This window comes from Oncorhynchus mykiss, chromosome 17 (assembly GCF_057628025.1).
Source record: "Oncorhynchus mykiss isolate SJ-2025 chromosome 17, ASM5762802v1, whole genome shotgun sequence".
Lineage (NCBI taxonomy): Eukaryota > Metazoa > Chordata > Actinopteri > Salmoniformes > Salmonidae > Oncorhynchus > Oncorhynchus mykiss.
In genome coordinates, this window is record NC_143038.1 from 688,436 (window position 1) to 714,382 (window position 25,947).

The 25,947-nt window shown below is 44.4% G+C and overlaps 1 protein-coding gene across 1 annotated transcript in view; it reads left to right on the top strand.

The window, feature by feature from the left end:
* Window positions 1-2,002: 2,002 nt before the first annotated feature.
* Window positions 2,003-25,947, top strand: part of LOC149975663 (adenylate cyclase type 9-like) — an 81,783-nt gene continuing 57,838 nt past the window's right edge. The window contains exons 1-4 of the mRNA XM_090204358.1: window positions 2,003-5,507; window positions 6,493-6,741; window positions 7,069-7,333; window positions 10,614-10,901. Coding sequence (XP_090060484.1) covers window positions 4,290-5,507; window positions 6,493-6,741; window positions 7,069-7,333; window positions 10,614-10,901 — 2,020 coding nt within the window. The 5' untranslated portion in view covers window positions 2,003-4,289. The remainder of the gene's footprint in view (window positions 5,508-6,492; window positions 6,742-7,068; window positions 7,334-10,613; window positions 10,902-25,947) is intronic.

The following is a 25,947-nucleotide window of genomic DNA, read 5'->3' on the forward strand; positions in this document are numbered from 1 at the left end:
CTGAGAGGACATTTGCTCACATAAAATGAGATGTGTATAAACTAATTGATCTCCAATACCTCACCTTATTCTGTCAGTCAGCGTGAAAACGAAAGGACAGAACTCCATCACCATGGCGACTCTAACCACTGTTTGAACAGTTAAAAAATTAAAGTGATATAAAAAAAATATTGATAGGCCTACTTGCGACAAACTATCACTAACTGTTGTGAGAAGCTTGAGAACTCAAAATAAGTTCTCCTTTATCCCCAATAAATTGAGTTACCAAATATCTGTTTTTAGTAAATAAGAAGTCAATTTAGTCTAATACGAAGTCAATTTGAGTCCATCAGTCCAATTTGTGCCAATTTGAGTCTATCTAGTTTAAAAATAAGTCCATCTGAGTACAGACCAAGACTCTCCCTCGGTCATTGAGGAACCAAGCTTGTGTGTGTTGGCCATTTGTGTGGGTGTGTGTTTTTGTAATACCTATAATATAAGGATTATAGATTAGGGCGTGACCCCCACTGAATAAATCAACCCTTACAAAAAGTCCTACAGGAAATCTGTTACAGGTTTGTTTGTGTGTGTGTGTGTGTGTGTGTGTGTGTGTGTGTGTGTGTGTGTGTGTGTGTGTGTGTGTGTGTGTGTGTGTGTGTGTGAGTGTGAGTGTGAGTGTGTGTGGACGTGGACGTGTTTAACTATACTTGTGGGGACCAGAAGTCCCCACAAGATTAGTAAACAAACAAAAACTTGACCAACTGGGGACATGATCGTGGACTACAGGAAAAGGCGGGCTGAACAGGCCCCCATAAACATCAATGGGGCTGTAGTGGAGCGGGTCGAGAGTTTCAAGTTCCTTGGTGTCCACAACACCAACGAACTATCATGTCCAAACACACCAAGACAGTCGTGAAGAGGGCACAACAAAACCTTTTCCCCCTCAACAGACTGTAAAGATTTGGCATGAGTTCCCATATCCTCAAAAAGTTCTACAGCTGCACCACCGAGAGCATCTTAACCGGTTGCATCACCACCTGGTATGGCAAATGCTCTGCATCTGACCGTAAGGCGCTTTCAGAGTGTAGTGCGTATGGCCCAGTACATCACTGGGGCCAAGCTTCCTGCCATCCAGGACCTATATAATAGGCGGTGTCAGAGGAAAGCTCATCAAATTGTCAGAGACTCCAGTCACCCAAGTCATAGACTGCTTTCTCTGCTACCGCACGACAAGTGGTACCGGGCCACCGGACTATTACATTGACTATTACAGTGGTGTATGTATGTGTGTGTGTGTGTGTGTGTGTGTGTGTGTGTGTGTGTGCGTGCGTGCGTGCGTGCGTGCGCGCGCGCGTGTGTGTGTGTGTGTGTGCGTGTGTTTGGCAACTTTCATCTAGCGGAAGGCTAGATAGGGAAGGCTAGATAGGGATTCATCTAGCGGAAGAGGCTAGCCATTTTTATTGGACTCAAAGAGTAGATATTATTCTTCCTTCAAAGTAGACGTGTCACACAAAGATCTGTCTGTGAATATAGAAACTAGATCAGTGTTCTCTTCAGGGCAATTATAGGTGTGCATACCTTATCTACTAGATTAGGGTAGGCCTTTTTTATGCACCTTCAATCAATGATATCACTGACTGTTGGAATTATGGGCACAACCCTGTTAGCGTGGGCATAGGTCTATGTGTAACAGCTGTGTAACAATGAACATGAATGTAATGTAAAAACACTGAAATATATTGGTATCTGTACACCTAACGTGTTGGTCTGTTTGTGTCATGTGGTGGGTGATGTTATTTGGAAAGAAAACGGCCTATGCGTAAAATGCGTAAGATAGGCCTATTACTTTGGACTTCTAGTCTACCTATTTAAATGTTTTACAATCTGAAATAGTTATACTCTCACTCTCATTCAATACGTGCTCGTCCATAGCCACACAATACATTTCTGCGTGCGCGCTCCCATCATCAGCCACCATACCCCCCCCCCCCCCCCCCCCCCCCTCTGCTGTATTTTCAGACTGGAGCTACTGAAGCTCGATGCTCATACCACCGAGTCGCTCCGCTTTGGACACCCACCCTTCTCCACCGCCTCAGCTGGCGGAGAATTTCCGTCTGGGTACAGGAAGATGGTGGGAGTGACGGGAGCTGCCTTGTCTTCCCCTGGATAAATCGGGAAAACACATAAAAACCTATTTTTATTAGCCTACTTAGGCTACCCGGACCCGGGCAATAGGGAGGTAACCTTAACCGTCACCGAACCTTTCGAACGGAAGAGGACGCGAACGCAACAAGGAGTGGACTCTCGGGCTATGCTTCTTCTGGGCACATGCACGCAGGCAGCATAATCTCGAGCTATTCAGACTTGAGGAATTTATGGAACAGACAGCCAGCACATTTCGCGAACTATGTCTTATTCGTTGGTAATTGAATAAAGGGAAGCAGGATCAAGGATATATTGTTTCTTCCTCATGGGAATTCGGTATTCCTTTGGGGAAATCAAAGAGGAGGAAATTCACAGAATCTCTCCATGCACTCCATAGTTATTCTCTACTCCACGCGTTTACAGTCCTGGCTACTTCTGTAGCCTATGACGAAGGAACCACGGCCTGGGAAAAAGTTTCTAGGCTTTGGATACAGAAGGGAGCACAGTAGTGACGTTTCTGGATACGTTTTTGCTTCAATTTTAAACTGCAGTTTTTGTTTTTAAAAGCCTGTCCTGTTCATTGGATAGGCCTATCCTATGGAAAATGTGAATATTCGATAGGAATATTTAGTAGACATAACTTGACAGTTTTGTATTTCAGTCTATATATTTCATAGACTATTCATACAAGGGTGGGTGTTTCTCATAGCTTTCTGTTTTGCCAACTCTTACCAACAAGTTTGTTCAAGACGCCAGCCTAGTAAAAGGAGTTGGCTCAGCTGTCATATTTTGGGTACTTATCTCTCGATTTAAAATCGCTTTTCAAGGTCTCATAATTACTGTATCTGTACAGTCCCTTTCGTCTTGGAAGTGGGGATATTACCGATGTAGAGATCCGTAGAGGGAGGTCAGGAAAGGACGGGGCTGGAGCTTGGGAATAGGCCCGGCTGTGGAAGAACTACAGACTGGGTATGGGGGGACAGCTAGACCGCTAAACGGACGCTGCCTGCCTGGCTGCTGGTTTTGGGTGGTCGTGAACCGACCCACCCACCTACCCGACCCGACAGCCAAAGCATAACTCTTCAGCTTGGCTAGTATAACACGAAAGTATTCACCCACACTAGGGCTTTGAAATAGTCAGAAAGGGAAAGGAGGACATGCTATACGAGTTTATGCTATGAATGTTAGCCTATTATTTTCAACTGTTGACTCATGTAACTAAAACGGAAAGAGGATAACGCTTGTTTTTTTTCCAGGGGAAAGGAACTTTAAAGTGACTTGTTTTGGAGCGGGTGCTCCGATAAGATAAGAAGGGACCGAAGCTGTAACTTTGTCGCAATTTTGTAGCCATGTGTAGCTTGTTATTGGAATGAGTGGGACAACAATCTACTGTGTATAGCCTACAACTCCTAAACAAGACACACACACACAATATGGGTCGTTTTGGACTTGGAAACATTACATAAATAATGTTCTCTTTTCGGATTGTGTGTGTATTAAAATGTAATAATAACATGGGGACATTATTTTGATCATCAGTGAAGAAGACACGTGAGGATTTCTTGAGAGCGAGGCTCGAGCTGTCACTGGCGGCTGTCAAAACACTGCGCGTGGTGTGGAATAAAAAGTGAATATTTGAACAACTGACCCCAGATTGGCTTTTTAAACCTGATAAAAATCGTAATGTGATAAAAAACGTAATATCGGGGAAGGATGTATAAAGAAGGGGAGAGGAAAGACGAAAGGACTTTCAATTATTTCAACTGCCAGATGAGAGCGAGCAGAGCAGCACACGAGTACAAAGTGGACAGCGAGGGCTTCCAAAGGCAAGGGACGAATTAATGGAATGTGAGTGCTGACGTAATACAGAGGTCGGGATAATGAACTACTCAAGAGCCTGGAACGGTCCTTTTTATATGAGTGAGTAGGCCTAGTTGGCTACATTCGTGCGTAGCCTAGTAGAAATACGTATTTTCTGTACACACGATATATCAAGTCGTGATTACAACCATCACCTTTCTTGCCTCTGTTTTTTGCTCACTCTCCTGTCTAGTCTTCCTCTGCCAGATGTTTCACTTAGTACTGTTACCTCATTGCCCGCGCACCGTCCGCCATCATTGATCAGATATTAGTATTTCCCCCTTCACGTCACTCCGGCCATCATAATGGCCTTGCAGCCACTGCAACACCGGCAGCAGCAGCTTCTCCCACATGCCACGGAGGTTAGCTGCGCCTCAAGCAGTGACGGCGCCGTGACTGTGCGGATTATCGACAACACTAGGCACACACAGCACGCGCCGTCGCCACAGCATCGACAATATCATGACTCTCCCCCAACCCCAACGACAAGGGACAGCAATACCAGAGGAGGAGGGAGTGGAGTAGGTGGGTCTACCACTACCGCCAAAGGAGATCCCTCCAAACCCTGCACCAAATACAGCATCTCCTCCAGCTGTAGTTCAGGGGAGTCGGGAGTTCGGAGGGCTGTTATGAATAAGTTACACAGCCAGCAGAAGACTCTGCCCCAGTTGTTTGAGAGGTCCGCTGCCCAGTGGTGGGACCCCAAGTTTGATTCGCCGATACTCGAAGAGGCGTGCCGCGAGAGGTGCTTCCCGCAGACTCAACGCCGCTTCCGCTATGTTCTGTCATACATGGCCTCTGCCTCGCTCCTTTGGGGCGTGTATTTCGGGGTCAACCACGACCGCTGTGACCCGGCAACCTTCCTCGCCCCGACCGCCTCCTTCCTCCTTTTCCTGCTCATCCTCTTCCTCTTTACCTTGACAAGGCCCTATACTCACCTGTACAACCAGGCCTCGCTGCTCCTCATTGTGACCACATTCGCCATCACTCTGGCTCCTCAGATCCAGACAGGAGGCTTTGTCTACCTGGAGAGAACCAGGGATGGCAACCGGACATTCCCTCGCAACCCAGGCGGAGTGGGCCCTACTCGGGCTCCCTGCATCTCCCCAGTGGGCACCTTCTCTCTGTGTATGGAGGTCCTGCTACTACTCTACAGTGTTCTCCATGTGAGGCTATATGCTTCAGTTTTACTGGGGCTCCTGTATTCAGTACTATTTGAAGCCTTAGAGTGGCTGCCCCTGCTCCAGGGGAGAGATGGAAGTGGAGGAAATTATGGGGGGAATAGGTGGGGCGAGGCTGGGGTTGGAGGTGCAGAAGGGTCCCTAGGTTCTGGATCTAGTCCTGGAGGTCTTGGTTCTTCTAGCTTGGAATGGGACACCCTCCGCTGGCTGGGCCCGGCTAAGGCCCTCCTCCACCTGTGTGCCCACGCCATCGGCATCCACCTCTTCATCATGTCCGAGGTGCGATCCCGCTCCACCTTCCTCAAGGTGGGCCAGGCCATCATGCACGGCAAGGACCTGGAGGTAATTATTATTTATATGTTAGAGACAGATAAAATCAAAACATTGACACATTTGATCATCAAGAGACAGATGATTTCATTTCATCATCATGTTCATCAAACAATCAAATAACATGAAATAGATCACAAATGGTTACATTCTTGATGTTCTCGAAACCAGTTCACTGTCTTTGTGAATACGTTCCAGGTGGAGAAGGAAACCAGTTGTTACCTGTCTTTGTGAATACGTTCCAGGTGGAGAGGGAAACCAGTTGTTACCTGTCTTTGTGAATACGTTCCAGGTAGAGAGGGAAACCAGTTGTTACCTGTCTTTGTGAATACGTTCCAGGTGGAGAGGGAAACCAGTTGTTACCTGTCTTTGTGAATACGTTCCAGGTGGAGAGGGAAACCAGTTGTTACCTGTCTTTGTGAATACGTTCCAGGTGGAGAAGGAAACCAGTTGTTACCTGTCTTTGTGAATACGTTCCAGGTGGAGAGGGAAACCAGTTGTTACCTGTCTTTGTGAATACGTTCCAGGTGGAGAGGGAAACCAGTTGTTACCTGTCTTTGTGAATACGTTCCAGGTGGAGAAGGAAACCAGTTGTTACCTGTCTTTGTGAATACGTTCCAGGTGGAGAGGGAAACCAGTTGTTACCTGTCTTTGTGAATACGTTCCAGGTGGAGAAGGAAACCAGTTGTTACCTGTCTTTGTGAATACGTTCCAGGTGGAGAAGGAAACCAGTTGTTACCTGTCTTTGTGAATACGTTCCAGGTGGAGAAGGAAACCAGTTGTTACCTGTCTTTGTGAATACGTTCCAGGTGGAGAGGGAAACCAGTTGTTACCTGTCTTTGTGAATACGTTCCAGGTGGAGAAGGAAACCAGTTGTTACCTGTCTTTGTGAATACGTTCCAGGTGGAGAGGCAAACCAGTTGTTACCTGTCTTTGTGAATACGTTCCAGGTGGAGAAAGAAACCAGTTGTTACCTGTCTTTGTGAATATGTTCCAGGTGGAGAAAGCGTTGAAGGAACGCATGATCCACTCTGTCATGCCGAGGAGGGTCGCCGATGAACTGATGAAGCAGGGGGACGAGGAGATGGAGGGGAACGCAGGGAAGAGATACTCTGCCGGGGCTTGTTCGGCTGTGTCCACGGTCGGAGGTCCTGGGGGGGCTTCTTCGATCGCGGCGAGCCCTAAGAACCATCCCCATCATCATAGTCATCTTAAGAGGAAGAAGACTTCGATCCCCAGAGGCCAGGTAAGAGGAGCAGTGGTTGATTTTAAAAACCCCATTGGCGTTTTAAAATAATGTGTAAAAACTCACCCGTTTAGCTTAGCCTTTTAGTCACTGTTTTATGCTATTTTATTCCTCCTTCATTGCTTCATGTGTGGTCTGCTTTTATTTATTTTATTATCCAAATCAATCAAATGTATTTTATTAAGCCTTTTTACATCAGCAGTTGTCACTAAGTTCTTTACGGTAACCGGTCTAGACCCAGAAGAACAAAAGCTTATAGATTTACTGCAAAGTGTGTTACAATTTTAAAAACACTTTAAATAAAGTTTGATTTAATTTGATCGTCAGATCATCTTCAGGCCATTCAACATGAAGCGGATGGAGCCTGTTTCTATCCTCTTTGCGGATATCGTCGGCTTCACCAAAATGTCTGCCAACAAGTCCGCCCACGCCTTGGTGGGGCTCCTCAATGACCTCTTCGGCCGTTTCGACCGGCTGTGTGAGCTGACGCGCTGTGAGAAGATCAGTACACTGGGAGACTGTTACTACTGCGTGGCGGGATGTCCCGAGCCACGCCCTGACCATGCGTACTGCTGTGTCGAGATGGGACTAGGTATGATCCAATGGGATAAAGATGGGTAGATAGCGTTCTGTTAATTGCTCCTGGAACTTTATTGTGCAATGTCTGTCATTTTATTTTTGTACTTTATTTATAGGTTTTCAGATATGAGAACAGAAAAACAGTACAACGCCAAACCCTCATTCCCCAATCCACCCCTCCCTCCAAACCTCCCTCCCACCCACCAAGGCATCATACAAGGATAACATAGAAACATAAACAGTAATAGGAACAAAAACAATGGAGAAAATAATATTAGTTGAATCTTATCAGCACAATATATGGCCACTAGAACAGACATGACTGCTTACCAAAATATGCAAGTTACACAAAGTAAAAGACAGGCTCCCCAGTCGTTAATGGGGACCAGGTGAAGCCAAACTTTTGTCAGGCCCCATGGACAGTGTACCCAACCTCCAAAGGCAGAGATGACACCACCTCCTTAACCCACTGCATAAAGGAGGTTGACTCTGCCTACTTCCAGTGAAGAGAACAAGACTGCCCGCTAGCAGTGAGGCAGATGCTATCGCATTCGCCTGATGCATGGTGGCATTCTGGTCTTGGGGAAGTACACCAAAAATGTCAGTGACCGGGTTGGGGCTAACAGTTGTATTACACATATGTGAGAATGCTTAACAAATGTGGTCCCAGAAGCCACTCAAATATTGGCATGACCAAAACATGTCTCCCGGAGTCGCTGGACTCTGGTGGCATCTCAAACACTTGGGGTCAACATTTGGGTATATTTTTGCTAATCTGTCATTTGAGTAATGGAGACAGTGCAAAAAAAGGTGTTATCAACAAATAAGTCACACATAAACAGCAGACTGTTCCTATGCCAGAACTGGAATGCCGTGTCACTCTGTGACGCTGGGAAGAGATGATCATGGAGAGAAGCAGCTTGCTTGTTTAAGGATAAAGTGATTTTGAGAATTGGGACCTAGACTGTAACTCCAGGATGGCCCAAGTCCTTTTTTTCCAAATGTACAAACCCAACAAACACATTTAGATATATTTGCTGACCAGTAGTAGTGTAAAAAAAATTGGGAATGCCCAGGCCACCTGCAGCCTTAGGTCTCTCTAGATATACCTTTCTCATTTGTGGATTTGACTTATTCCAAATGAATTTAAAATGTAGCTGTCCAGTTGTTTGAATATCGACTTTGGCAAAAAAATGGGGATGATTTGTAATAAGTACAAAAACATAGATAGTACAGTCATCTTAACAGAATGAATGCGACCTGCTGGTGAAATGGGAAGAGACGACCACCGTATGAAATCCTGCTTAGTGCTCTCCAGGAGTGTACCGAAGTTATGTTTCAACAGAGCCTGAAATGAGCGTGTGACCTTCAACCCCAAATAAGTACAGACCTGATGCTCCACCTTAAATAGGAAGTTGGCATACCTTCTGCTAACTGATTCATGGGGAGGAGCACACTTTATGTTAGGTTTAATTCATAACTAGAGAATGTCCCAAAACCTTGTAGCATGTCCAAGAGATAGGGTATAGACTCCACAGTGTTGCCTTATATAGTTAAGGTTATTCTAGGTTATTATATCTCCTCAGGAAATTTGTTTTACCTCTCACTTCAAATAAGAACATTCAGGAATATAACGTTATTACACATTTACAGACAACAGGTGTGTAGTAGACTGTATGCTCACTGAATATACACATACATCACATTGAACAGCAGGACATATTGCAGACTGTGGCTTTCATCCCATTGGGTGATGATATGATACCTAAAGCACATCACGGCCATATTCAGGAAGCGTCTCAGAGCAGGACTGCTGATCCACCATCGGGTACAGACTCTACAGGGTTAGAGATGTGTAAAATAAGATAGTCTGCATATCAGGACACCTTGTGAGTTATGTCGCCCCTTAATCCCCTCCTCGCCGCGTAGGGCGATAGCAAGAGGCTCAGTAGCCATATCAAATAGGAAAGGGGATAAACAGCAACCCTGCCTGGCCCCCCTGTGGAGAGGGAAGTAGCTAGAGGTAACATTGTTGGTGCGAACAGACGCCACGGGGGACTGGTACAGAATCTTAATCCAGGAAAGGAATGACAGGACAAACCCAAATATCTCTAGTACCGTAAATACATATTCCCACTCAACCCGGTCGAAAGCCTTCTCAGCATCAAGAGAGATGACGACCTCTGGTTGTCGAGTTGAGTGGGCAGATTGAAGAACATTACATAGCCGCCGCATATTATAGAAAGATTGTCCACCTGAGATAAATACGGTTTAGTCAGAGTTAATTATAGTAGGCATCACTGTCTCTGCACGAGAGGACCTTAGTGAGAATTTTATAATCGCACCACAAAAGGCTTAAAGGGCGGTATGAGCCACAGTCGAGGGGATTCTTGTCCTTCTTAAGCAAAACCAAAATAGTTGCCTGGGTAAGTGTCTGGGGCAGTTTCTGACGAGAAAGGATTTCATTGTACATTGAGCTGAGGATAGAGGATAATTTAGAGGAGAATGCTTTATAAAAATTCAATAGGGAAGGCATCATGCTTTACCGCTCTGCATGGACTGGATTGCCAGAGTAGCTTCATCATCACTTATTGAGGTATTCATGTTAGTTTGCTCATCTGAATTGAGACATGGGATGTCCAGATTGTCTAGAAATGCGTGCATACAATATGTGTCAGGAAGAGCCTCTGATGAGTAAAGAGCAGAGTATAATTGCTTAAATTGATTGTTGATTTCTTTGGGATTGGTAGAAGTTAAATCGGCTGCAACACAGATTTCAGGTCGAAGCTGGTGAGATAACAACTTGCCAGCTTTCTCTCCGTGTTCATAAAATGTCTGCCTCGACTTAAACAGATGCTGTTCCGTTTGTTTCGTGGAAAGATTGTCAAATTCCGATTGGTGTAGCAGTCTCTCTTTGTAGAGTTCAAGCGTTGGAGAAGAGGCATATCTGTTGTCCACATCTAGAATGAGTTGAGATAGCTCCGATAAGCATTTAGTGCGCTGGTCTGAAGGTCTTTTGAAGCTGGTCTTCTTGACCTTTGGGCCAAAATGTTTTCCAATCAAACTATGGGAGCAATCAGCAGTGTGTGGGTGGGTACAGTATCTGTCTTTCTCCAGTTGGCTTATTATACCCTGCACCTGTTACTAGTTACTGGATGTGTGCTCACTGCGTTCTGTCTGACCTGTGTGTGTTTGTGTTTCAGGGGTGATTGGGATCCGAGCAGTTTCATTGTACTACAAGGAAAACGGGTCAATAAAGTCTTCTTCTGCTTCTTCTTCTACTCTGAAACTAGGTATGATCGTGGCCATTGAGCAGTTCTGCCAGGAGACGTGTGAGACGGTGGACATGAGGGTGGGGGTCCACACCGGCACAGTCCTCTGTGGGATCCTGGGGATGAAGCGGTTCAAGTTCGACGTGTGGTCCAACGACGTCAACCTGGCCAACCTCATGGAACAATTGGGCGTCGCCGGGAAGGTTCACCTATCAGATGCCACCGCTGGGTTTCTGGATGATCGGTACCAGCAGGAGGACGGGCGGGTGTTGGAGAGGGCGACGCAGGGCCTGATGGAGAAACTGAAGGGTAGGTTTTATTTGATTTTGTTCTGTGTCCCCCTTTTCAGTACACACATACTGATGTCAGGCAGGATGCAGGAACACCGGCCATCGCCATCTGCGCCCATTCCACATGATGGAGATATTTCCATAGTTATTACTTCCAATGTTGTTTTGAATAGTGTTTGAACGTTCGCTAAGATTATATTTGGTTGTGATCTTTGCAGAATACCTATTTTGTACGCAGCAGTTGTTAGCTAGAATGCTAACGCTCATTGACGTAGGCAGTTGTTAGCTAGAATGCTAACGCTCATTGACGTAGGCGGTGAGCAAAGCTAGCCAGTAAGTCATTTTTCTGGGTGAAGTTGACATTTAAAAAAAAGTATAATGCAGTTGATTTGCGATGATGACACAAACTTCATATTAATAAGCAGGACATTCATACAAGTCCTTACAGTCCAATTATAATCCAAAAGTAGTGTGGCAGGCGCTCATAAGCAACATGTAAATAGTCTTTTTTTGCTTCCGGTCTATGAGAACCCACTCGTGTTCTGCAACCAAGTTGTGTGCATTGCCCTCGTGTGCGGCAATGTTTGTAAACACCGAAAGGGGTCTATTTTGGTTCTACCTTGATTACTCATAATAACTGGGTGTTTTGATTCTATGTTGTTTAGTTGATTGTAACAATGAGGCGTGTTATGTACATCCCAAACGTTCTAAAACTGCTGCTTGGTGAGTATAACTTTCAATGAAAATAGAAGGTTACTCTAGGTTATTATATCTCCTTAGGAAATGTGTTTTTTTACCTCTCACTTCAAACAAGAACATTCAGGAATATAACGTTATCACACATTTACAGACAACAGGTGTGTAGTAGACTGTATGCTCACTGAATATACACATACATCACATTGAACAGCAGGACATATTGCAGACTGTGACTTTCATCCCATTGGGTGACGATATAATACCTAAAGCACATCACGGCCATATTCAGGAAGCGTCTCAGAGCAGGACTGCTGATCCACCATCGGGTACAGACTCCACAGGGTTAGAGATGTGTAAAAGAATGAAGCGTCTCAGAGCAGGACTGCTGATCTACCATCGGTTTTACCTTTTAAATCATATTTGAAAAAGATGACATGGACAGTGAGGACCTGATCCTAGATCAGCACTTCTACTCTGAGGCTTTATGAATATGAACCATGCAGGTTATCAGGTTTGCACAGGGCCATACAGGGCCATACATGGCCATACAGGGTCATACAGGGCCATACATGGCCATACAGGGCCATACAGGGCCATACAGGGTCATACGGGGCCATAAAGGGTCATACAGGGCCATACAGGGCCATACAGGGCCATACAGGGTCATACAGGGCCATACAGGGCCATACAGGGCCATACAGGGTCATACAGGGTCATACGGGGTCATCATTTCAAAACTCATAATAGTCACTGAGTGTTTTGTTAGTAAATGAGTTAGCGCTAACATATTCACACACACACACACACACACACACACACACACACACACACACACACACACACACACACACACACACACACACACACACACACACACACACACACAGAGGCTGCTGGTTTATATTTGGCTGCTACTGTGTTTGTGCCCAGGTGTTGCATTGTGGGCAGAGCATGTTTGAGCTGTAGATAGGAGCTGATAAGATGGAGAGGGCAGGCACTTCAGTCCTGAGTAGGGTAGAAAAGTGGAGGGAGAGGGAGAGGGCAGGAGAAGAGAGAGGAGGGCAGGAGAAGAGAGAGGAGGGCAGGAGAAGAGAGAGGAGGGCAGGAGAAGAGAGAGGAGGGCAGGAGAAGAGAGAGGGGGGCAGGAGTAGTGAGAGGGGGGCAGGAGAAGAGAGAGGGGGCAGGAGTAGAGAGAGGGGGGCAGGAGAATAGGGGGGTAGAAAAGTAGAGGCAGAGGGCAGGAGAAGAGAGAGGGGGCAGGAGAAGAGAGAGGGGGCAGGAGAATAGGGGGGTAGAAAAGTAGAGGGAGAGGGCAGGAGAAGAGAGAGGGGGGCAGGAGAAGAGAGAGGGGGGCAGGAGAAGAGAGAGGGGGGCAGGAGAAGAGAGAGAGGGGCAGGAGAAGAGAGAGGTAAATAAATCAAAAGAAAGAGGTAAGTGTTTCAGTAGAGGTGTTCTCCGCTTCCTCCGCTTCCCTTTTGTATTATCTGACAAGGGGTCTCTTTCCAGGCATAGACGTGTGTGTGTCCTGTCCAGCTTGACCTGCAGATGGGTACATCATCATCAGGGGAACTGTCTTTACAGCTGTACAGCAGGGTATTCCTTATGGACTCTCTAATCTGAGGTCTCATCTGAATAGGAGCTGGTGCTCAGCTATAATGCTATAATGTCACCTCACATAGAGGGTCTGTGTGTCTCTGTGTGTGTCTCTGTGTGTGTGTGTGTGTGTGTGTGTGTATATAACCTTAAACACACAGTGAGTGCCTTTCAGCATATAATACAGATGTCTCTAACAGTTAGAGACAGGAAAGAGGTAGAGAGAAAGAGGCGATGTGGGAGAGAGAGTGAGGGAGAGAGAGAGAGAGGGATGGGGGTGTAGAGGGAGAGAGAGATCAGGACAATGGTTTCTTTATGAAAAAGAGGCAGAATTCTCTCTGTCTTTCTATAGTCTTTACCTGGCTGACAACTATTATTTACCCTCCTCTTTCTGTCTCTATCACTCTCTCTCAATTCAATTCAACTGACTTTATTGACATGGCAAGTTCATTATTACTTACATTGTCAAAGTATACATATATAAAAATAAAATAAAAACCAACAGCAATAATAATAGTAGTAGTGGACATGGGATTACCATTAACAACAACTACAACAACATTATTAATGAGAACAACAATACATTAAAGCAATAGTAGTAGACCAGTGTCAACATGACTGAGATGACACATGATATGGTATGAAAGACAGAACAAAACAAGATGGGAAATATTATCGACATTACTTTGCACTTTTCACTGGCTGTCCCTCAGGTTGTGGCAGGGGGACACATATTTGGCTGCCAAAACTGCACATTTAGGCTTTTCACCCAATAAATATTAGATTTTTTCTTCATCTTTTATAGTTTCAAATTCTTTGTATTGAATTATAATTTTGGGAAAGAAATATTCTCTTTGGTCTGAGTATTTGTCACAGTGTAATAGGAAATGCAGCTGTCTCCTCTCTCTCTCTCTCTCTCTCTCTCTCTCTCTCTCTCTCTCTCTCTCTCTCTCTCTCTCTCTCTCTCTCTCTCTCTCTCTCTCTCTCTCTCTCTCTCTCTCTCTCTCTCTCTCTCTCTCTCTCTCTCTCTCTCTCTCTCTCTCTCTCTCTCTCTCACTGTCACTGTCACCTTCTCTCTGTCCTCACCCTGACCCGAGTCACTTCACTGTGTCCCCTTGTTGAACCTCCTGATCACTCTCTCCATCCCTCTCTCTCCAGCCACTCAGACAGGGTGTTACCTAGGAGTGTAACGCTTCACCAAGCCCACAGTTCGGTTGGTATTGCGGTTTTGGGGTCACGGTTCGGTTGGTATTGCGTTTTGGGGTCACGGTTCGGTTTCAGTACTGCGGAAAAATGAAAATCCAACAGTTACTGTAGTTAGTTTTTGTTTAAGAAAATACAAAGTGTTGTTATTCCTGATTATATATATGATGTTGAGCGATATAATACCTGATGAGAGCACCACCGGGAATAACAACACTTTCTGTTTCCTTCAATGAAACACACCATTACTCATCAACTACACCACTAAAATCAAGTGCAATATGCGTGTGAAATCAATATGTGAACATGGCTCAGACAGTGTATAGGCCTATGCTATAATATTTTCTTACAAAGATAAAAATATGCGCACTTGAGTGGGGGCGTGTCTGTAGTGCCAGTCTTCTAATTTGTCACTCTGGGGTAATGTGATGGGCTAGTGGTTAGAGCGTTGGACTAGTAACCGGAAGGTTGCAAGTTCAAACCCCTGAGCTGACAAGGTACAAATCTGTCGTTCTGCCCCTGAGCAGGCAGTTAACCCACTGTTCCTAGGCCGTCATTGAAAATAAGAATTTGTTCTTAACTGACTTGCCTAGTTAAATAAAGGTAAAATATATATATTTTTTTTAAGTAGCTCTCTGTAGCCCTGGAAGTCAATCCATCTGTAGTAAGCACAACCCAGGGTGCATTAGCCAATTCAGCTTAAGCTTGCTTATATAGAGCAATATATATATTCTACCTACTTGCTGAAATGGGTGCGAGAGGGCAAATTCATAATGTGGCTCAAGCACCTTCACAAGGTGCTGAAACCCCCTATTCTTCTCAACCAGGAGAATGGCGCATATCCACCACTCTTGTCATTTCTTTGGCCCGGTCAGAATCGGCTCCAGTGGTAGGAATACTGGGGTGATGTCGGCGTAAATGTGTCAAAATGTTTTGAGGTGCGTGGTGACATACTCTCTCTGTCCCTCGTCGTTGTAAACTACTGGGAAGCCAAAATGTCCCCAAACTGGAGATTTAAACGATGACGAAGGATCCTCCATTTCCGGTTAATCGACCCCACCACTTGCCATTGTGCAGAACTAGTTCCTGACTGCGCCTCACAAAAGGTTTGAAATGCACCAATTAAGATTATAATTTTGATTACAATAGGCTCTAGTTGTTTTAACGGAATAGCCTAAAATGTTTTTTTCAGCTCCGATTTACTCAAGAGACCTACAACGCAGTGTAGACATCGCCTACAAGCCCTAGTGTTTTCATTTGATATACAGTGCCTTCGGAAGGTATTCAAACCTTATTCTAAAATGTATTAAATATGTATTTTTCCTCAGCAATATACACACAATAGCCCATAATGAAATATTAGCAATTTTATTGAAAATAAAAAACAGAAATATCTTATTTACATAAGTAACCTGACCATTTGCTATGAGACTTGAAATTGAGCTCAGGTGCGTCCTGTTTCCATTGATCATCCTTGATGTTTCTACAACTTGATTGACTCCACATGTGGTAAATTCAATTGATTGTACATGATTTGAAAAGGCACACACCTGTCTATATAAGGCCCCACAGTTGACAGTGCATGTCAGAGCAAAAACCAAGCCACGAGGTCGACGGAATTGTCCGTAGAGCTCTGAGACAGGATTTTGTCGAGGGTCAGATCTGGGGAAGGGTACCAACAAAAATTCTGCAGCATTGAAGGTCCCCAAGAACACAGTGGCCTCCCTCATTCTTAAATGGAGGAAGTTTGGAACCACCAAGACTCTGCCTGGAGCTGGCCGCCAGGCAAAACTGAGCAATCTAGGGAGAAGTGCTTTGGTCAGGGAGGTGACCAAGAATCAGATGGTCACTCTGACAGAGCTCCAGAGTTCCTCTGTGGAGATTGGAGAACCTTCCAGAAGGACAACCATCTTTTCAGCACTCCACCAATCAGGCCTTTATGGTGGAGTGGCCAGACAGAAGCCACTCCTCAGTAAAAGGCACACGACAGCCTGGTTGGAGTTTGCCAAAAGGCACCTAAAGACTCTCAGACCAGGTGAAACAAGATTCTCTGGTTTGATGAAACTAAGATTGGACTCTATGGCCAAGCGTCACATCTGGAGGAAACCTGACACCATCCCTACGATGAAGCATGGTGGTGGCAGCATCATGCTGTGGGAATGTTTTTAAGCGGCAGAGACTGGGAGACTAGTCAGGATCGAGGCAAAATGAACGGAGCAAAGTACAGAGAGATCCTTGGTGAAAACCTGATCCAAAGTGGAAAGTTCACCTTCCAACAGGACAATGACCCTAAGCACACAGCCAAGACAACGCAGGAGTGGCTTCGGGACAAGTCTCTGAATGTCCTTGAGTGGCCCAGCCAGGGCCCGGACTTGAGAGATCTGGAGAGATCTGAAAAAAGCTGTGAAGCAACGCTCCGCATCCAACCTGACAGAGCTTTAGAGGATCTGCAGAGAAGAATTGGAGAAACTCCCCAAATACACGTCTGCCAAGCTTGTAGTGTCAAACCCAAGAAGACTCAAGGCTGTAATTGCTGCCAAAGGTGCTTCAACAAAGTACTGAGTAAAGAGTCTGAATACTTATGTAAATGTGATATTTCTGTTTTGAATTTTTTAAAATAAATTAGCAAAAATGTCTTTGTTAGCAAAAATGAGCAAAAATGAACAAAATGTCTTTGTTTTGTCATTATGGGGTAGTGTATGTAGCTTGATGAGGGAAACAACTATTTAATGCGTATTTGAATAGGTCTGTGACCTAACAACATGTGGAAACAGTCAAGGGATCTGAATACTTTCCGGTGGCACTGTATATTCTTTTATGTTCTCATTCGGTTTGACAGTATGGACCGAACCGAGGTCCCCATACCGAACGGTTTGGTACAAATACATGTACCGTTACACCCCTAGTGTTACCCGTCTCATCCACTCAGCGATTCACCTGTCATCCCCCCCCCCCCACACACACACACACATACCACACACACACAGCCCTTACGCAACACCAGTCCAGTTTATTGCAATGACTCATGGTTTTCTCATATAGCTTTACTAGCAGTGATAGCCTCTCTGTGCCCCAGTGCTGCTATTTGTGTGTGTGTGTTTGAATCTGCCATCTCTCCTATTTCAGCCCAGGTGGTGAGGCTTTCATTTTGTGCCCAGGGTTTGTTGTTGTTAAGCTCTGGGCTCCACACACACACACACACACACACACACACAACACACAACACACAACACACAACACACAACACACACACACACACACACAAAGAGTCTGAATGGCCATGGATAGATATGCTGTGTTCAGGCTTTTTTCTCCTGTTGTGGTGTGCTGTTACTCAGGGAAATGGGGTTAGGAATGAGTGTGTTTGTACGTGTGTGTGTGCATTAAATTGCATTAATTGCATGTATGCATCTGCAAACTCATCCCGGGATACCCAGTATTACTGGTAGTGCACACAAGTAAAAAAAAAAAATGTAAACGCAGCACGATATTTCTTATGCATTTTCTTTTTTTCCTGCGTGAAAAGTATGAATTCTGCGTTAACTAGCAAGTTAAACTTGGGAGTTGCGTTATCTAAGTAAGTGGCTGAATTAATAAGGTGAAGGGGCATTACATTGTGGCAGCTTTCTGCCGTGTTTGAGAAGTCAAATCCCTTTGGATGAGTTGTCTGTACAGCTGCCACTGCAGTTTGATTTCCTTGCATTTTTTCTCCTCTCCATTCTGGGCCTGTCTGCTCCTCCCCCCTCTTCTCCAAGCAGAGCAGGCAGGCCAGTTGCCCTAGCGACTCCAGACTCCCCACAGACACAGCATGTACACAAGTACTGTTCTTCCTTCAGACACAGCATGTACACAAGTACTGTTCTTCCTTCAGACACAGCATGTACACAAGTACTGTTCTTCCTTCAGACACAGCATGTACACAAGTACTGTTCTTCCTTCAGACACAGCATGTACACAAGTACTGTTCTTCCTTCAGACACAGCATGTACACAAGTACTGTTCTTCCTTCAGACACAGCATGTACACAAGTACTGTTCTTCCTTCAGACACAGCATGTACACAAGTACTGTTCTTCCTTCAGACACAGCATGTACACAAGTACTGTTCTTCCTTCAGACAAGTATGTGTCAAAACTTTGTTCATTTGCACATCGTCTCTCGTTCATATTTGCTTGTAAATGTCCGAACTCACCAAAAATGTCATGAGCTGCATTGCCTGTCTTTGCAATTTGTTTATTTTCGTTTGCGCTCGTTAGCATATTTAGCTAGCAACCTCCATGAAAATTCACTATTACTTATGGTAATTTTGTTAGCATTCTGGTAATTGTTTTTTTGGGCGCCCCCAAGTCAGTAATACTGTAAATCCTGGGACGAGAGAAGGACGGTACGACGATATGAAAATCTGGATACCGACCAACCCTCCACAATGCCGTTGGCACCTTTATCCCTATATAGTGCAATACTTTTGGCCAGAACCCGTAAAAGTAGTGTACTAAGACGGGAATAGGGTGCCATTTGGGATGCAGGCATAGAGTAGTTTAACTGCAGCTGTAGGAAGATAGTTAAGTTAGTTAAGATAAGTTACCTGTAGCTAGCGTTAGCATATTTCAGGGCTAGAATACTGTTCTAGCCTGATTTTAGCTATGATATTGTACTGGGCTCAGACAGGTCCAGTCTCTTCTTCCCACCTCTATATGTCTGTCAGTCGTGTGGGTGGCAGTGGATAGGCTACTTAGTCTTAATTAAACCATGACACACTCCAGCTAATGAACTAGTGTAGCGCAGTAGGAAGTCTATAATATACTGATCTAGTGTAGCACAGTAGTATGTCAACAATATACTACTAATGAACTAGTGTAGTGCAGTAGGAGGTCAATAATATACTACTAAGGAACTAGTGTAGTGCAGTAGGTCAATAATACAGTTGAAGTCAGAAGTTTACATACACCTTAGCCAAATACACTCAGTTTTTCACAATTCCTGACATTTAATCCTAGTAAAAATTCCCTGTCTTAGGTCAGTTAGGATCACCACTTTATTTTAAGAATGTGAAATGTCAGAATAATAGTAGAGAGAATGATTTAATTCAGATTTGATTTCTTTCATCACATTCCCAGTAGGTCAGAAGTTTACATACACTCAATTAGTATTTGGTAGCATTGCCTTTAAATTGTTTAACTTGGGTCAAACGCTTCAGGTAGCCTTCCACAAGCTTCCCACAATAAGTTGGGTGAATTTTGGCTCATTCCTCTTGACAGAGCTGGTGTAACAGAGTCAGGTTTGTAGGCCTCCTTGCTCAAACACGCTTTTTCAGTTCTGCCCACAAATTTTCTATGGGATTGAGGTCAGGGCTTTGTGATGGCCACTCCAATACCTTGACTTTGTTGTCCTTAAGCCATTTTGCCACAACTTTGGAAGTATGCTTGTGGTCATTGTCCATTTGGAAGACCCATTTACGACCAAGCTTTAACTTCCTGACTGATGTTTTGAGATGTTGCTTCAATATATCCACATAATTTTCCACCTCATGATGTCATTTATTTTGTGAAGTGCACCAGTCCCTCCTGCAGCAAAGCACCCCCACAACATGATGCTGCCACCCCCGTGCTTCACAGTTTGGGATGGTGTTCTTCGGCTTGCAAGCCTCCCCTTTTTCCTCCAAACATAACGATGGTCATTATGGCCAAACAGTTCTATTTTTGTTTCATCAGACCAGAGGACATTTCTGCAAAAAGTACGATCTTTGTCCCCATGTGCAGTTGCAAAGCGTAGTCTGGCTTTTTTATGGTGGTTTTGGAGCAGTGGCCTTTTTTACTTGCTGAGCAGCCTTTCAGGTTATGTCAATATAGGACTAGTTTTACTGTGGATATAGATACTTTTGTACCTGTTTCCTCCAGCATCTTCACAAGGTTGTTTGCTGTTGTTCTGGAATTGATTTGCACTTTTCGCACCAAAGTTCGTTCATCTCTAGGAGACAGAGCGCGTCTCCTTCCTGAGCAGTATGACGGCTGCGTGGTCCCATGGTGTTTATACTTGCATACTATTGTTTGTACAGATGAACGTGATACCTTCAAGCGTTTGGAAATGGATCACAAGGATGAACCAGACTTGTGGAGGTCTACACACTTGTGGAGGTCTTGGCTGATTTCTTTTGATTTTCTCATGATGTCAAGCAAAGAGGCACTGAGTTTGAAGGTAGGCCTTGAACTACATCCACAGGTACACCTCCAATTGACTCATATAATGTCAATTAGCCTTATCAGAAGCTTCTAAAGCCATGACATCATTTTCTTGAATTTTCCAAGCTGTTTAAAGGCACAGTCAACTTAGTGTATGTAATTGTGATACAGTGAATTATAAGTGAAATATTCTGTCTGTAAACAATTGTTGGAAAAATTACTTGTGTCATGCACAAAGTAGATGTCCTAACCGATTTGCTAAAACTATAGTTTGTTAACAAGAATTTTGTGGAGTGGTTGAAAAACAAGTTTTAAAGACTCCAACCTAAGCGTATGTAAACTTCTGACCTCAACTGTATATTGAAGTGGTGTAGTGCAGTGGGAGGTCAATAATATACTACTAATGAACTAGTGCAGCTCAGTAGGAATTCAATCATATTCTCAACTTGTGTAGCACAGCAGTAGGTCAATAATATCCTGAACTAGTGTAACGCAGTAGGAGATCAATAATATACTGAACTAGTGTAACGAAGTAGGAGATCAATAATATACTGAACTAGTGTAGCGCAGTAGGAGATCAATAATATACTGAACTAGTGTAGCGCAGTAGGAGATCAATAATATACTGAACTAGTGTAGTGCAGTAGGAGATCAATAATATACTGAACTAGTGTAGTGCAGTAGGGGATCAATAATATACTGAACTAGTGTAGCGCGGTAGGGGATCAATAATATACTGAACTAGTGTAACGCAGTAGGAGATCAATAATATACTGAACTAGTGTAGCGCAGTAGGAGATCAATAATATACTGAACTAGTGTAGCGCAGTAGGAGATCAATAATATACTGAACTAGTGTAGTGCAGTAGGAGATCAATAATATACTGAACTAGTGTAGTGCAGTAGGGGATCAATAATATACTGAACTAGTGTAGCGCGGTAGGGGATCAATAATATACTGAACTAGTGTAGCGCAGTAGGAGATCAATAATATACTGAACTAGTGTAGCGCAGTAGGAGATCAATAATATACTGAACTAGTGTAGCGCAGTAGGAGATCAATAATATACTGAACTAGTGTAGCGCAGTAGGAGATCAATAATATACTGAACTAGTGTAGCGCAGTAGGAGATCAATAATATACTGAACTAGTGTAGCGCGGTAGGGGATCAATAATATACTGAACTAGTGTAGCGCAGTAGGAGATCAATAATATACTGAACTAGTGTAGCGCAGTAGGAGATCAATAATATACTGAACTAGTGTAGCGCAGTAGGAGATCAATAATATACTGAACTAGTGTAGCGCAGTAGGAGATCAATAATATACTGAACTAGTGTAGCGCAGTAGGAGATCAATAATATACTGAACTAGTGTAGCGCAGTAGGAGATCAATAATATACTGAACTAGTGTAGTGCAGTAGGGGATCAATAATATACTGAACTAGTGTAGCGCAGTAGTAGATCAATAATATAATGAACTAGTGTAGCGCTGTGAGATCAATAATATACTGAACTAGTGTAGTGCGGTAGGATGTCAATAATATACTACTAATGAACTAGTGTACCGCAGTAGGAGGTCAATAGTATACGACTAATGGGAGCTGTGTATCTATCCTCTCTCTCCCTCTCTCTCTCTCTCTCTCTCTCTCTCTCTCTCTCTCTCTGTCTCTCCCTCTCTCTGTCTCACCCTCTTTCTGTCTCTCTCTCTCTCTCTCTCTCTGCCTCTCCCTCCGTCTCTTCATCCTTGGTAGTAGAGGGAGTATTCTAGTCAGGTCAGAGTGTGTGCTGGTGCAGATACTGGAGCCCAACCCTGTTCTATCAGATCCCAGCCGTACAGCACACACACTGCAGAGAGACAACATGGTAGAATAAGACACACACACTGCAGAGAGACAACATGGTAGAATAAGACACACACACTGCAGAGAGACAACATGGTAGAATAAGACACACACACTGCAGAGAGACAACATGGTAGAATAAGACACACACACTGCAGAGAGACAACGTGGTAGAATAAGACACACACTGCAGAGAGACAACATGGTAGAATAAGACACACACACTGCAGAGAGACAACATGGTAGAATAAGACACACACACTGCAGAGAGACAACATGGTAGAATAAGACACACACACTGCAGAGAGACAACATGGTAGAATAAGACACACACACTGCAGAGAGACAACATGGTAGAATAAGACACACACACTGCAGAGAGACAACATGGTAGAATAAGACACACACTGCAGAGAGACAACATGGTAGAATAAGACACACACACTGCAGAGAGACAACATGGTAGAATAAGACACACACACTGCAGAGAGACAACATGGTAGAATAAGACACACACACTGCAGAGAGACAACATGGTAGAATAAGACACACACACTGCAGAGAGACAACATGGTAGAATAAGACACACACACTGCAGAGAGACAACATGGTAGAATAAGACACACACGGTGCTTCTGAAATGACACTCTATTCCCTGTCCTATTGGTCTGTGTGTTTGTGTTTGGCCGTGTGTGTCTACGTCTTCTGTCTACCCAATAGACTGTCATATGGCCTGTTTCGAAAGATGTCTTGAAGGGATTATGTTGACAATTGATATTGTGTGAATTATATCTCCACATAAAACCCATGAAATCAGCGGTTGGCCCAGTTTCCTAATAAAACGATGAATCATGTGTCCTTAATTGAGACGGCAGACAAGCACAGACATGCTAACCAAGAACTCTCTACTCCAGTTTCTATCCAAGCTATTTGTCTCCACTGTCGCTTCATGTGACGTCACTTCCTGCTGCGCACCGGTGTTAAAGGTCCCCCTGTGTGTTGATCCAGTTGGGTAGAGTGGTTCATATAGGACATGGATGAGCAACTGTGGATCAATTACCAAATAATAAACTATATTTTTTTCTATATATATCTTTTTTTTTATTCAGTCCGGGGTCTCAACTCACTGTTGAGAGTTAGAATAGTAGAATACACAAGGTGCAAGTTCGAGAATCTTTTTCTAAGTCATGGTTGCATTACCAACCAGGGGTCACTGATATCATATTTTTCTCTCCGCCCCATGGCAAAATGAGTAGAATTGCAGCGAACTTGCTTTAAAACTACAACATTGCTCTACGTCCAATGGCAAAATGAGTAGAATTGCAGGAAATTAACTCTAACCACTAAAATGTTTTGCTCACACGGGTGAGGGGAGGAGGAGGAGAGGGCAAAGTGTTGTGTGTCTACCTCCTATGAGAGATTCAGGGAGAGTGTCTGTCTCTGGCTCTGTCTGTCTGTCTGTCTGTCTGTCTGTCTGTCTGTCTGTCTGTCTGTCTGTCTGTCTGTCTGTCTGTCTGTCTAACCTGTCTGTATGGATGTATGTATGTATGTCGGTCTGTTTAACCCAGGGTTTTCCAAACTTGGTCCTGGGGCCCTTAGTGCATATTTAGTTTCTTGTCCTAGCACTACAAAGCCTGATGTTGACTTGGTTATTCTTGCCATAGCACTGTAAGTGTGTCTGTCTGTGTGTAAGTGTCTGTGTGTGTGTAAGTGTCTGTCTGTGTGTAAGTGTCTGTCTGTGTGTGCGTGTCTGTCTGTGTGTAAGTGTCTGTGTGTGTGTAAGTGTCTGTCTGTGTGTAAGTGTCTGTCTGTGTGTGCGTGTCTGTCTGTGTGTGCGTGTCTGTCTGTGTGTGTGTGCGTGCGTGCGTGGTGGGCAGGGTATAGACCTGAAAAGGTCAGACTCATTCTCTACAGGCTAGACCCCCCTATCAGAGGAGAAAAGCGGATTGTATCTAATGCTGAGAGAAGTGGAGTGTGTGTGTTGCTCTGGCAGCTGTTTAAAGCATTTGTTGTGGGACAATTGAATGTGTGAGTGAGAAGCAGTTGGTTATCTCTGGCACTGCTGTATGTGTGTGTGTCTGCATTTTTGCGTGTGTGTGTGTGTGTGTGTGTGTGTGTGTGTGTGTGTGTGTGTGTGTGTGTGTGTGTGTGTGTGTGTGTGTGTGTGTGTGTGTGTGGAAGCTGGCTGTAGTGCAGGCTCTGGGGTAGAGTGTGCGTGTGTGTGTGTGTGGGGGGAAGCTGGCTGTAGTATAGGCTCTGGGGTAGAGTGTGTGTTAAATGGTTGGTGGAAATAAAACATGCAGAGCACGGCCCCGGAGCTGCTTAAAAAACCATGAGCATCACTAGCACAGATTTATGGGGCTGGTGTGTTGGTGTGATCTGATCAATGAATACAGACACACACATTTAGATGCTTCATTGTGGCTCCAGATGAAGTATCTACAGCGTTTGTCGCAGTACCTGATGTTATAGAGAATTCGAAGTCAATTTATTGTTATTGCTTTCACTAAATTCAAGTTATCATGGTGTCATAAACAAGCTCTCTAGTTCTCTGTCTCCTAGTGGCCTAGAAATTATAGTTCGTTGACTTAAAGGTTTACTGCTGGAGGGAGAGAGAAAGCGAGCGAAGAGAGAGAGTGAGCGAAGAGAGAGAGTGAGAGAGAGAGCTGAGAGAGAGAGCGAAGAGAGAGAGCGAGCGAGAGAACGAAGAGAGAGAGCGAGCGAGAGAACGAAGAGAGAGAGCGAGCGAAGAGAGAGAGCGAGCGAGAGAGCGAAGAGAGAGAGAGAGAGAGAAGACCGAGAGAGGGATAGAGAGGAAGAGAGAAAAGAAACAGCCTGTAGCCACAACCTCTTTCCCAAGGATTTCCCACAGTCCAGCTAGGAGTGGGGGAGGGAATGTGTGTGTGTGTGTTTATGTGTGTGTGTGGCAACATGAAAAGGGTGAATCATGAGAGGGGGAGGAACATTCAGTAAGACAACACACACACACCAATGAAGGATGCCATCCAGGACTTTCCTGTCACCTATGTTTGATTGAAAATCTATATGATAAGTCCTAGGGTTAATGATGAAGGACATAGAGGGATAGTGTCTGACATGACTACAGGCAGTTAGAAAACCGAAGCCTGCAACAACAGTCACTCTGTATTCTGTTGTTCTGTCCCTTGGGTCATGGTAAGTGAGGAGTGTGTGTACATGTGTGTGTTTGAGAAGGAGAGCGTGTGAGTGAGTGTTTTCATGCTTGTGTGCATCTGTGTCTTTTTCCCCCTATTTTTGCAGCAGTAGTGGCGAGGGTAGTGTTAGCGCAATGACATGCTAGCTGTTCCCATAGACATCCAGTTATTGAGCTCATGCTAGATAGAAACTTCCTTCAAAATGCATGCAGAGACATAAAATGGTGTATAGGATTTCATCTATGTGTGCCAAAATCTTGCACAACCCATTTCAAATGGCGTATCTGTAGAAATCTATATGGAGAAACGTTTTTACATCATATATTTTGGAGTTTTGGCAACAATTGATCAGTGGTGGGCCACTGCTGCTAAATT